Source organism: Labeo rohita, chromosome 16 (assembly GCF_022985175.1).
Source record: "Labeo rohita strain BAU-BD-2019 chromosome 16, IGBB_LRoh.1.0, whole genome shotgun sequence".
Taxonomy (NCBI): Eukaryota; Metazoa; Chordata; class Actinopteri; order Cypriniformes; family Cyprinidae; genus Labeo; species Labeo rohita.
The window spans coordinates 8,870,341-8,882,924 of NC_066884.1; the positions used below are offsets into that span (position 1 = coordinate 8,870,341).

At 33.0% G+C, this 12,584-nt stretch overlaps 1 protein-coding gene across 1 annotated transcript; it reads right to left on the reverse strand.

Annotated features, from left to right (window-relative positions):
* Positions 1-6,176: 6,176 nt before the first annotated feature.
* LOC127178576 (uncharacterized) lies at positions 6,177-8,724 on the reverse strand. The gene is made up of 7 exons (XM_051131538.1): positions 8,678-8,724; positions 7,916-8,272; positions 7,541-7,795; positions 7,330-7,417; positions 7,168-7,192; positions 6,442-6,536; positions 6,177-6,237 (listed from the first exon to the last, which is right to left on the reverse strand). The coding sequence occupies exons 1-7, from the start codon at positions 8,706-8,708 to the stop codon at positions 6,177-6,179; spliced, it is 912 nt and encodes a 303-aa protein (XP_050987495.1). The 5' UTR covers positions 8,709-8,724.
* Between the last annotated feature and the right edge of the window lie 3,860 nt (positions 8,725-12,584).

The window sequence follows — 12,584 nt, forward strand, 5'->3', positions numbered from 1 at the left end:
GAAATGCAAAATTTACTTTTATTTGAAAAGAGGACATTGGATCACTGAGCAACAGTTCAGTTCATTTTTCTCCTTAGCCCTGGTAAGATGCTTCTGACATCTTTTCAGAAGTGGCTTGGTAGCCCTTTTCCTGAAGACGTCTGAGCGTGGTGACTCTTGATGAGCTGACTTCGGCTTCAGTCCACTTCTTGTGAAGCTCTCCCAAGTGTTTGAATCGGCTTTACTTGACAGTTTTCTCAAGCTTGTGGTCATCCCTGTTGCTTGTGCACCTTTTCGTACCCAATTTCTTCCTCTTGCTTCGTTCTTTTGAATCAGTCCTTAAACATTTGTCTATCTGCTGGTAAATCTCAATGCACTTCGTTTAATATCACATATCTTTTTTACACCAAACTCCTTCTGATCGGTTAGGGGACCTTTTGGTTTTACTTTATTTTTTATTTTTTGAGTTTGTGAAGTTTACATGGACAGTTTAACTGCCACCCTAGTTAACACGACTCACTCTCCGCCGTTATCCTCATTTTACTTGTCTGTGCCGTGATTGAACTTTTGGGAAGATTTCTGGACTATGACAAAAGATGAAAAACGCAAATCTAAATCGATGGATTCATCTTTAAGTCTCGGTGCCTGTGTTATGGTAGACTTTGAATCTGACTCAGTTGCTCTCGTTCCACTACCTGAAACTCAGTTGAAGGAACCAAAGCACAAAAAAGGCAGAAATGATGATGATGATGACTGTGAAGAAGATCTGCAGTCTCCGTTAGCCACGGTAATTATAACGTCTCTCAAGTCCGTCATAATGAAAGAGCTGACATCCGAGGAAGTGAAAATGTCAGTTGAATTTTTGACAAGAAATGAAGGATGTGAAGGGAAAAGTGGAGCGAGTTGATAAACTGTGGAGAAAAGAATCGGTGAGCTGGAAAACAAAGTACAGGATCTTTCCAGATATCAGAGGAGGTGGAATCTGCGGCTTTACGGTTTGCCCGACCAACCAGGAGAAAACGTCAGAAAGTTCTGGATATTTGTGAGGCTGTCATCCTAACCTTTGCTGGCAAATCTCATGAGTTCATCGATGTGGGGCACCGTTTGGGAAAAGTGAGAAGTGAAAATGCTCTGTCCTCCGGTCAAAAACCCCGAGGCATTAGACAAAACACCACTTAAGGTTCGCAGAAGATCTGTCCCCAGAGGATCGAGAGCGGCGCAACAAACTTTGGCCACTTGTTGAGAAAGCTCGGCAGCAAGGATGCCGCGCTTACTTCGTTGGTCCGAAGGCGTATATTGATGGCAAAGAACTTGTTTTACAGGACATGGAGGTCACTGAGAGAACTGAACCTGAGTTAGTTTGCTGTTTTGCCTAAGTATGTGACTGAGTATGTGTTTTACCTTTAAAATGCAAACTTAAATGTCAAACTTTAGAATAAGGTACTTTGGAGGTACAATAACAATTTTTTATTTATTTATTTTTTTAACTTATTTATATTTATCTGTATTATAATTTATTATTGGTTTATATATATATTTTTTTTGTATTACATTTGTATTACAATTTTTTTTTTTATTGAAAAGACCCCTATCTTGTTCTATTTACAAGGGTTTTTTTATTTATAGGATCTCATGGGCTGACTCACGTGTTGTTATAGTTCTGGTGTCACATTGTTCAATGTTTCCAAATTTTTCTGTTTGCTCAGTTAATGCAAAAGGGTTGCGTAGTGATGTTAAATATAAAGCTATCTTTTTATATGCTAATTTTTCATATGCTATATGCTGATTTTTGTTTTATACAAGAGTCGCATGCAAATTCTAGTGATTTAAAGTTTTGGAAATCACAGTGGGGTGATGAGTTATTTTCTTCATGTGGTTCTAATTTTTCAGCAGGTGTTTTAACTTTGAAGCACAAATTTAGGGGTAAGATAGTAGAGACAATATCTGATCCTGTAGGCCATTTTCTTTTTTTATTTGTTACTTTAAATGATCTTTTTTTTGTCCTGGGTAACATTTATGGATTTAATGCCACAAAAATAACCTCAAGTTATTTAATTCTATGGAGACTTTAATCAAACTATAAATAATAATTTGGACAGATCACTTCCTAGACTTTCTGATAGTTCATCAGGCCTTTGTGGTTTGATCTCCCGATTTGGCCTTGTTGACATTTGGCAAGAAAAACATCCTCATGCTTACAGTTTACTTGGTCTAACAGTTCTGGTTCACTGGTCTAGAATTGATTTTTGGTTAATATCGGACTCTTTATCCAATTATGTTACTAAGGCTGAGATCTTGCCTTCTCCATTGTCTGATCATAAATCCATCATTCCATCTTTTGATAACCCATCTGCTTATTCAAGAATATGTAACTCATACTGGAAACTTAATTCTGTTTTATTAGAGGATGCAGAAATTTGTCGATCTGTGATATGTGATACCATTTCTCTTCAATGTTTATTTAGAAAGTCTTAAAAAGGGTATTCTCCCACCCTCTATGACTCAGGGTGTTATAAGTTTGATCCCTAAACCTCAAAAAGACATCTCTCAGTTGGAAAACTGGCGACCTATAAGTCTTTTAAATAATGACTACAAAATACTAGCCATGATTTTTGCTAAGAAAATTAAATGTGTTCTAGATGATATAACAGATGAATGTCAGTCAGGCTTTATGACAGACAGACTTATTTCAAACAATATTAGACTTGTTCTTGATATCTTAGATTACTCCGATCTGATCCCTGATCCTTTTGCTTTTTCTTGATTTTTATAAAGCTTTTGATTCGATTGAATTTCCTTTTATTCTTAAGTCTTTGAGTATTTTTGGTTTTGGCCCTAATTTTATTAATGCAATTCAAACTTTGTACAGTAATGCCAATGCTTCAATTAAATTACAACATGGTACTACTCATAGGTTTAAAATAGATAGAGGCATCCGTCAAGGCTGCCCTATCTTACCTTATCTTTTTCTGCTTCCTTCCACATTCAAATAGTCATTTGAAAGGTATCTCTGTGGCAAATCAATCAGTATTAATAAGCCAACAGGTTGATGACACAGCTCTTTTTCTGAAAAAAATAAAGATCAAGTTCCTTTAGCTTTAGATAAGTTTTTTTCCTCTGCTTCTGGTTTATGTCTTAATATTCAGAAATGTGAAATTTTATCTGTAAAAGATGCTACTGATGTTAACATTTGTGACATCCCAATCAAATCTGAAGTTAAATATCTAGGTATAACTAAAGATCAGAAAAGGAGATCAAAGCTTAATTTTGAACCTCTTATATTCTCTGTCCGACGTAAATTAAACTCTTGGTTACAGCGTGATCTGTCAATAACAGGTAGAGTATTGCTTTCATCTCGGGTTATCTATCCTGCAATGGCACTGGATGTTTCTGTGGAAATTTGTAGAACACTAGACAAAATTATAGTTGATTTTGTTGGAATTCTAACACTCATTTAATTAAAAAAAGCATTATGCTAGCTGATCGGGCTATGGGAGGTTTGAGTTAGTGGATTTTTCCACTCTTAACAATTTGTTTAAAGTTAAATGGATAAAGACATTTTTAAACAACCCCACGTCCTGTTGGAATTTTATTCCAAATCATATGTTTAATTCAGTTGGAGGTTTACATTTTCTGTTGCGCTGTAACTTTGACATCTCTAAAATACCTTTAACTTTATCTTGTTTTCATAAACAAGTTTTAGTAAGTTGGTCACTTATATATAATTATAACTTTTCTCCACATAGTTATTTTATTTGGAACAATAAAAATATTAGATATAAAAATAAATCTCTTTTTTTTCACAATTGGTTTAATAAAAATATACTTTTAGTTAGTCAGCTTTTAGACGATCGGTGTCCTTTTTTACTTATGAACAATTTATGCAAGATCAATTATTAATAGATCTCAGATTTCTCTACCTGCTTGTGTAAGCTTTTGGAATAACATATTTAGTGATATTGAATGGGAAGAGTTTTGGTTTCTTCGACAGAAGTTCTTCTTGTCTAATAAAGTTGCTGAAGTCTCTATTAAAATGATCCATAATTGCTACCCGGTAAATTACAAACTTGCTAAATTTAATAATAGTATTTCCCCCAATTGCTCTTTTTGTCTTAAGTCTGAAGAAACAATCAATAATTTATTTTGGGACTGTGTTTATTGTAAAGTATTTTGGGGTGATTTTTCTAATTTTGTTAACAAGTATTTACTTCCAAACTTCTGTATAACTCCCAAAATTGTGTTTTTTTTTTGGTTACTCTTTGAATATAGGCTCTTCTTACTGTAAACTTATTATTAATCTATTGCTATTTCTTGCACAATTTTATATTCATAAATGTAAATGGTCAAAGAAAACCCCTTACTTTTTTATTTTCAGAAAAGATTTTGATGTATATGTGAATTCTATAAGAAACTCTAATAACCCCATCGCAATCAAGACTCTTTCTTGGTGTAAATCCTGTAAGCTAATATAATATGCTTTGGATTATTGTATGTAACCCTCATTGTTGTTTTTTGTTTTTGTTGTTATAAATGTGATTGTTGATTGCATAAAAAAAAAAAAGTTCGTTTAGACACATGCACTCAACTTCTGTGTTAAGTCGTTGTCATGAGAACAGACTCGGTGCAGTGGATTTTTTTTCTCCTTTAGATGGCGCTAATTTGAAATGTTGACTGTCATCCCAAAGTTTTACGTGATCCTCAGGTTTTGGACAGTCTATCAGTTCATCTTGATCAGTTATTATTAAAAAAAATTATGGGGGTCACGTAGGCTTATAAGGATAAAATAATATTAAAAACAAATACAAATGTCACAAAAACTTTATTATACGTTGCAATTAAGTAAAAAGAATAAAAAACAAAAAGGAATACCACACAAAACTACATGTCCTAAAGTATCAAATGCTATACATAAATGTTAAAAATACATACAAAACACATTAATAACTAGACGTAGAAACAGCATGTGGACAGATGAGCTGAATGTTTTTGAGGAGCATTCTTATTTATAGCTACTATTACTGTTTATTCATTATATATTTTTTCCAGAACGTTTCTCAATGTAATGAATTTATTAATGTACACTACCAGTCAAACGTTTTGAACAGAAACATTTTTAATGTTTTTTTAAGTCTCTTCTCACCAAGCCTGCATTTATTTGATCTAAAGTACAGCAAAACAGTAACATTTTGAAATATTTTTACTATTTGAAATAACGGTTTTCTATTTAAATATATTTTAAAATGCAATTTATTCCTGTGATTTGAAAGCTGAATTTTCTAACATCATTACTCCAGTCACGTGATCCTTTAGGAACCAATAATATTCTAATTTACTGCTCAAAAAACATTTATTATAATTATAATTATAGAATTTTTTCAGGTTTCTTTGATGAATCAAAAGTTCAGAAGAACAGCATTTATCTGACATAGAAATATTTTGTAACGTTATAAATGTCTTTATCATCACTTTTGAGCAATTTAAAGCATCCTTGCTAAATAAAAGTATTCATTTCTATCATTTCTTTTCCAAAATAAAAAAAAAAAGTATACTGACTCTAAGCTTTTGAATGGTATAGTGTATAATGTTACAAAAGCTTTTTATTTCAGATAAATGCTGATCTTTGAATCTTTCTACTCATCTAAGAATCCTGAAAAAATGTACTCAACTGTTTTAAGTATTGATAATAATAATAATAATTATAATAACAGTAAATCAGCATATTAGAATGATTTCTGAAGGATCATGTGACACTAAAGACTGGAGTAATGATGCTGAAAATTTAGCTTTGATCACAGGAATAAATTACATTTTAAAATATATTCAAATAGAAAACAGTTATTTTAAATAGTAAAACATGTTTCAAAATTGTACTGTTTTTGCTGTACTTTAGATCAAATATATGCAAATATATGCTTATTTAAAACATTAAAAATCTTACTGTTAAAAAACTTTTGACTGGTAGTGTAATTCTAAAGTTTTAAAGTTTTTCAGTGCTCACTGCCATTCTTATACGTTCTTATAAGATGCTTTCTTTAGCTTAACTGTCTAGTCTGTTTAAATTAAGCACATTGTTATTTGCATAAGAAAGAGAACTAACCAGAAACAGTTTATCTGACATTTTTAGAGCTAACACACACACACAGTGTACAAGTTTGCTTTCACATCACAATGCAAATCTGGAAAGTATGATTATCTGATTAACCGTTCCTCACTGCACTGTAGATGGTTGAATCATTCTCCTGCTCTGTGTTTGTATATCTAGAAATAAAGAAGAAGATCATTACAGTCAAATACTCACATTCACTCATAATCCTAACATTCACTATCAATAGAGCGTCAAGACAGCCAAATGTGATGTCAACTATGAACTGTGTTGCATCATCTCTGTTGGTCAGAATAAACAAAGCAATTACAGTATGTAGAAATATTTGACTACAGGGATATGTGTCTATGTATGCTCACACTGGAAGCAGTTCACTGGGTTTAATGATGACAGATGAATATTCTACTTCATCTTCCTGCCATACATCATCAGCTTCCGGTAGGTTTGTGTCGGCCTAAGAGCAAACAGATTTCATTTCAGCACAAACATTTCTTTACATGCAACTGTCATCCTTTGTTCCATTTTATATCGCCTGCTGAAAAGACCAGTTTAGCTCAGCATAACCAGTGTGGTGTGGTGTGATGCTGGTTGACCAAACGAGACTTGCTTGTTAATAGTAATAATAATAAGTTAAGTTGGTTAGGAAGCCTGGCGGTCCTTCCAAAAGGGTAGTTATGTACATATTATAAATTGTATGTTTGTTTTTATATGTGAAGGTTTTACAAAAATGTTTACAGGAGTTTTTTGAGGAGTGCTGTAAAGAGAATCCTGGGCTTCTTCTCTTCCTTCCATCGGTTTTCTTAGAGTTCTTGCTTTCCTTCTAAAAGTAAATTTGACAGAAATGCAGTACAAATGGCACAATTTAGCTGATAAATCAAACATCTTTGATTTCAAAAAGGATTTTTTTAATTACTTTTGTTTTTAATTTTACTTTTATTTCAGTATTCCTCATCGACTGATTGAATGAATTAATGGATAATTAAGTTTGCAGTTGTCTCCTTCCACCTTAAAATATAGCATGTTACAATTTATGTTGGTTACATGCAGTCAACTTTGTATCGTAAGCCTTAACCACAGACTCTCACCAGTGTTATAAAACTCTCCTGACAGCTACACACAATGCACAAATGCACTTTCAAATTCATGTTTAAATTGTGCAATGTTTCATTTAGACTACTGGTAGAGTAAGTGAAATTTTTACAATATATTGGTGTGTGCAAATTCAAAACGAATCCTAAATGTCTTACCTTCTTATAAGTATCACAGCTGCAATGATGAAAACAAGTGAGACTAAAGACACTACAACAATCAGAACTATTGAGGACCCGGCGACATCTATTGAGGACAACAAAAAGATATAATTTACTTTGAATTATGCACAATAAATCTCACATTTTCCAAATACGAATATGATTGTGTAGATATGAAAGTGTTTACATGTTTATCAGTTCAAATAACCTTCAATGTAAACTGTAAATTCTTCAGATACAGTTGTTTTAAAGTTTCTCAAAGAACAAGAGTAATTCCCAGAGTCTTTAGCAGTTACTCTTCTGAAAGTGAGGACGGGCTCTGACTGTTGAATCGGATCACCATTCTTAAACCACTGAACCTCAGTTAAATCACCAGGACAGTCGAGTGTGCATGTCAGATTCAAAGAGTCACCAACTATTGTGCTTCCATTTTCGCTTGATCTGCTCATGGACACCCTTAAATCTATCAAAAAACAAGAAAACTCTATAATGAAACTGCGAGATTTCTTTTGGTAAAAAAACAAACAAAATAGCAACAACAAAAGTTTGAAGTATAAATCAACAATAAATCTTTTATATTTACCGTGTACTGAAACTTTCACTCCAGGATCACCTGTCCAACGTCCTTTTGTGTCATCGGTTATAAATCTGAATTTATACTCCCCAGAATGTGTTTGATTAATATTACTGATCAAAAGAGAACAATTTGAGGTTTTGTCTCCAATGTGTTGAAAATTGTTTTGATTACTGTTGGCTTCACTATCATAAACATATGGCTTATCCTGAAACATGCCATGGTTTGATCTCATTGAACACCATAGCACTCGCTGTACATTATGTCCATGTGGATATGTAAATCTACAGTCAATAGTGACATTGGATCCCCTCGCAGCACAGATTGGAGGAGGATATTTCACATTCCACTCATCACTGACAACACCTGCGGAGCACAGAACACTTTATTTATTTACAGTATTTGTCACTGTACAAAGTTAAAATGTGTAATCTACAATACAGAGATACAATGGGATCCAAATGTCTGAGATCACATAAAAAACAAACAAACATTAAATGCACTTTTTAAAAGTACAATAAAGAAAAGTTCCTGTAATATTTGTATGTCAGTAATAAAATAAGCAGATGCGAACTCTGTATACACCAGGTATTAATAAAATCTAAACTGTTCATTAGAAAATAAAAGAGCACAAAATAGCAACACTTTTACTAGTGGCCTTTGATCTCCGTTGTATATATACAATACATTTTCAGTTTATTAAAATCTGATAAAAATTAATTTGCAAAAAACTGGACAACAAACAAAATACATAAGAAAAACTTTTCTTACCAAGCAGCAGAAGCAGAAAAATGTACAGCATTTCAATTCACTTTTCAGCACTCTTGTTCAGCACAAGATGTGTTATGTGGAGTGTCAGACAAAACACAAGAAGAAACAATGAAAGAAAGAAGAAGTTACTCAAACGATGGCTGATTTCCATTTCCTTCCTAATACCATTAGCACTAACAGTTTTCAAAGTTTTTTAACATTATTTCCCCATCTACAGGTGTAAAATATGCTCCAAAGCTATAACAGATTACATTTACTTTGTACTTTTTTTTTTACACCTGTACCATGCAAATAGCTCCAGTGCATCTCTTTATGGAATACACCATATATAGCTTTGTGTGAGAAATCTACAGAGACATTTAAACTTTAATTTAATTAACATCTTACTTGACAACTTTGGTCGCCATTCACTCAACTGTATTAAAAGAACAGTTCCACTGAAAAAGTCATATGGGTTTGGAACTTTATACACTATATGGTGAGTAAATTAGCAATTTGGCCTATTTTTATCTGTGCAAAATAGTGCAGAAAAAGCTTTTTGAAAAGAAAAAAAACAAAAAAGCTTTCAGAGTGAGATTCATGTGAAAATGTGAATGCTTTTAACCAGTTAAATATGAAATATCCAAACCTATTTGTTTATTTGATCACTCACTAACCTAGAGGATCTGCTTCTCCAGATTTTCAGTGTGTCTTTAATGTTAAATGATTTGAGCTGTTTATGAATTATTTGAATTTTTAAAAATGTATTTATATCGTATTGAATGGTCTTGTTACACAAAGAGATCAGAACACCTCTTTTTATTTCTTTTGGTCACCATTGCATCATATTGGATTTTTATCCTTGAAATGAAAAAGTGTGAGGAATAAAAAGGGCATTAAATAAATAAGAACATTTTTTTCTTAAAAAGTGTGAAAAGTTTTTTTCTCTTTTAAATGGTGCTAATGTGCAATGTTGACTATCAGTAGATTCAATCAGTTGGTGCATTATAAGATCAAATTATTGGATTGTGTAGGTTTATAAAGATAATAATTAGAATAAGAATCACAAACACAATATGTATATTCAGTTTATAACAATGTAGTTGCACATTCATTAAAAACAATTAAAAATGTATTAAAAGCAAAACATACAAAAGAACACCACACAACTGCTTGAGCTACAGGGTCAAATGTACATAAATGTTAAAAATACATACAAAACAAATGCATAACTAGACGTAGTAGCATGTGGACCGATGTAAGACCTGTAAACTACTAAATATACTTGAGTAGCCTACTTATTTATATTATAGCTACGATGTCATTGTTATATTTACATTTTTTCTTAGAATGTTTCTTAATTTAATGAATTTATTCATGTAATTTTAAAGTTCTTAGGGTTTTTCAGTACTCTGCAGTTCTTATGTTTTTTTACTGTTCTTTTTATCAAGCAGTGCTTAACCGAGTAGCTTTTTTTATTATCTGAGAACGGTCTACTCCCAATTCATAACACTAATCTTTACAGTTGTATCTAAAAAGGTTCAAAAGAACCGAATTTATATTTGTAAAAGAAAGAGAACTAGCCAGAGACAGTTCCTCGTCTGACAATTTTTGAGCTAAAAACACACATACAGTAGACCAGGGGTTTTCAAAATTTGCATATTTTGTATGTCTCCCTCATCTAACACATCTGATTTAACTCATGAGCTCAGTAGCAGAGAAGACCTGAATTAGGTGTTTCTGATATGGGAAATGTGCAGGGCTAGGGGTCCTCCAGAATGGATTTGCAAACCCTTGCATCTCTATCATTTGCATCAGGGCTGGGCAACTTTGGTCCTGGAGGGCCACTGTCCTGTAGAGTTCAGCTCCAACCCTAATCAACACACCTGAACAAGCTAATGATTGTCTTCAAGATCACTAGAAAGCTACAGGCATGTGTGTTTGACTAGGGTTGAAGCTAAACTCCGCAGGTCAGTGGCCCCTAGGGACTGAAGTTGTGCAGTTATGTAATACTGACGGGTTAATAGTTATAAAGATCAATGCTGCTCCCATGTGCAGTGGTGTAATGTAATGAAGTAATAATACTTTGTTACAATACTTAAGTATTTTTTGGGAGTAGGCCTATCTGTACTTTACTTGAGTTTTTATATTTCAGCCTACTTTTACTTTTACTCCACTAAATTTCCCAATTGAAATGTATACTTTTACTCCGATACATTTCCTAAAAGCATGCTCCGTTACTTACTAAAATAGTCAGAAGTCAGAAGAACACGGACTGCAGGAAAGCAAGTTTGACGAATCACTCCTAAACTCCTAAAAACACCTTTACTCATGTGCAAACAATTTTCCACTCAAGTCGAGTCTGGGGTGTGCGATATACAGTATATCTTCTGCGATAATACGGGAAGTGTTGTTGTAATGATGTGCGATCTGACATTATCAAGTAGGCTATATCACCAAATCACACACAAAGTGCACGCACTTTTATTTATTAGTCTCAAATTGTAAAACTCAAATTGTAGACTGCAAAAATGCTTCTGTATGCTTTTTTTATTTATATAATTTACTTAACTTAATCTATATCACACAAAGAGTACCGTTTTTCTGCAGATATCAGCATGATAATCATTTTATAAAAGTTCAGTAAAGCAATATGTGATTTACATTTTAGACATAATATTAATTGTTTTTTGCTCAATTTTGCCAACGAAAATAGTTCCAAACAAAGATCAAAGCACTTGTTTTGCATGTCTGAGCAATGGACGGTGTTTACTTATTGAACGAATCAGATCATGAACGAATCAGCTTGATTCGGTTGATAAAAATGATTCGTTCATGAATGAATCAGCCGTTTGAATGAATCGGTTGAAGCTCAATGACTCACTGATTAACAGTCACTCACTGCCACCTACTGGCGGCTTTAATTTCACATTTCGACTATTTTTTCATGTCTTAAATTATTTCAAATATCGGTATTCAACGTTTTATGTTGAAAACAAAACATTAGGCCTATTTATGTATCTGTAACTGCAGTTTAAATGCATCCATGTCCCCTCTGACATAAATTAAACTGTGTACATACACTAAATGCTATTTCAGATGCAGATGCTGGAATGAAAGAAACTAAGTACCGGATGAGTATTCTTACCCAAAAATACAAAATGGAAGAAAGAGTTAAAACCGAACACAATCTTGCTACTATATATATATTTGCTTCTTTGCCATTTTGCATTTACTTGTACTTTTACTTTCAATATTTAGGTACGTTTAAAGTTTTACTTTTTGTACTTAAGTACAATAAATATCACATACTAAACAAAATAACAAAGGCCAAGAGTGCTGCACTGGTCTCTTCGGTAAATCAGCGGTGCTCTTTGGACATATGGGGGTAAATTTCAACTGAAAAATGAAATATTCCAAGGCACTCATGTACAAAAAAAGCCTTTAATGGACTGGGCTAAATCATTAAAACAATTAAAAGTGTAGATCTACGCGTTTCTGCATACACAGCCTTCTTCAGGATACACATCACAAGCTCAAACAAGTATTCTTAAACAATCAGTAGGCAATCACAAGCAGCTGGTTAATCAGTGGGAGTGGCTAGAGCTTTCCTCCTTGCAGCATCAAATCTAACCATACAACAAGTAATGATATTCACAAGTATAAAAATCTACATATATGTAACAATACAAATACCAAAAAGAATTACAAAAAGGTACAAAATTAATTTCTTCATTAACTCCAGGAGGTTTAGTCCCCTTAAGTGTATAAATCCAGAGAGTTTCTCATTGTAAAAGTCGTTTCAATTCTTTTTGTTTGACCAATATAAAAATGCCCACACTCACATTCTAACCTATATATTACATGCAAAGAATTACAGTTAATGAAGGACTCAATTGGATACACTTTACCAGAAACTGCATCGGTA

What these genes read in the sequence shown, in the direction of transcription:
- LOC127178576 (XM_051131538.1), bottom strand. Translation starts at nt 8,708, where the DNA reads ATGCTGTACATTTTTCTGCTTCTGCTGCTTG. An exon ending in TTTTCTGCTTCTGCTGCTTG is followed by an intron (nt 8,273 to 8,677) that starts GTAAGAAAAGTT and finishes TGTGCTCCGCAG; the next exon opens with GTGTTGTCAGTGATGAGTGG. An exon ending in ATTTACAGTTTACATTGAAG is followed by an intron (nt 7,418 to 7,540) that starts GTTATTTGAACT and finishes TGTCCTCAATAG; the next exon opens with ATGTCGCCGGGTCCTCAATA.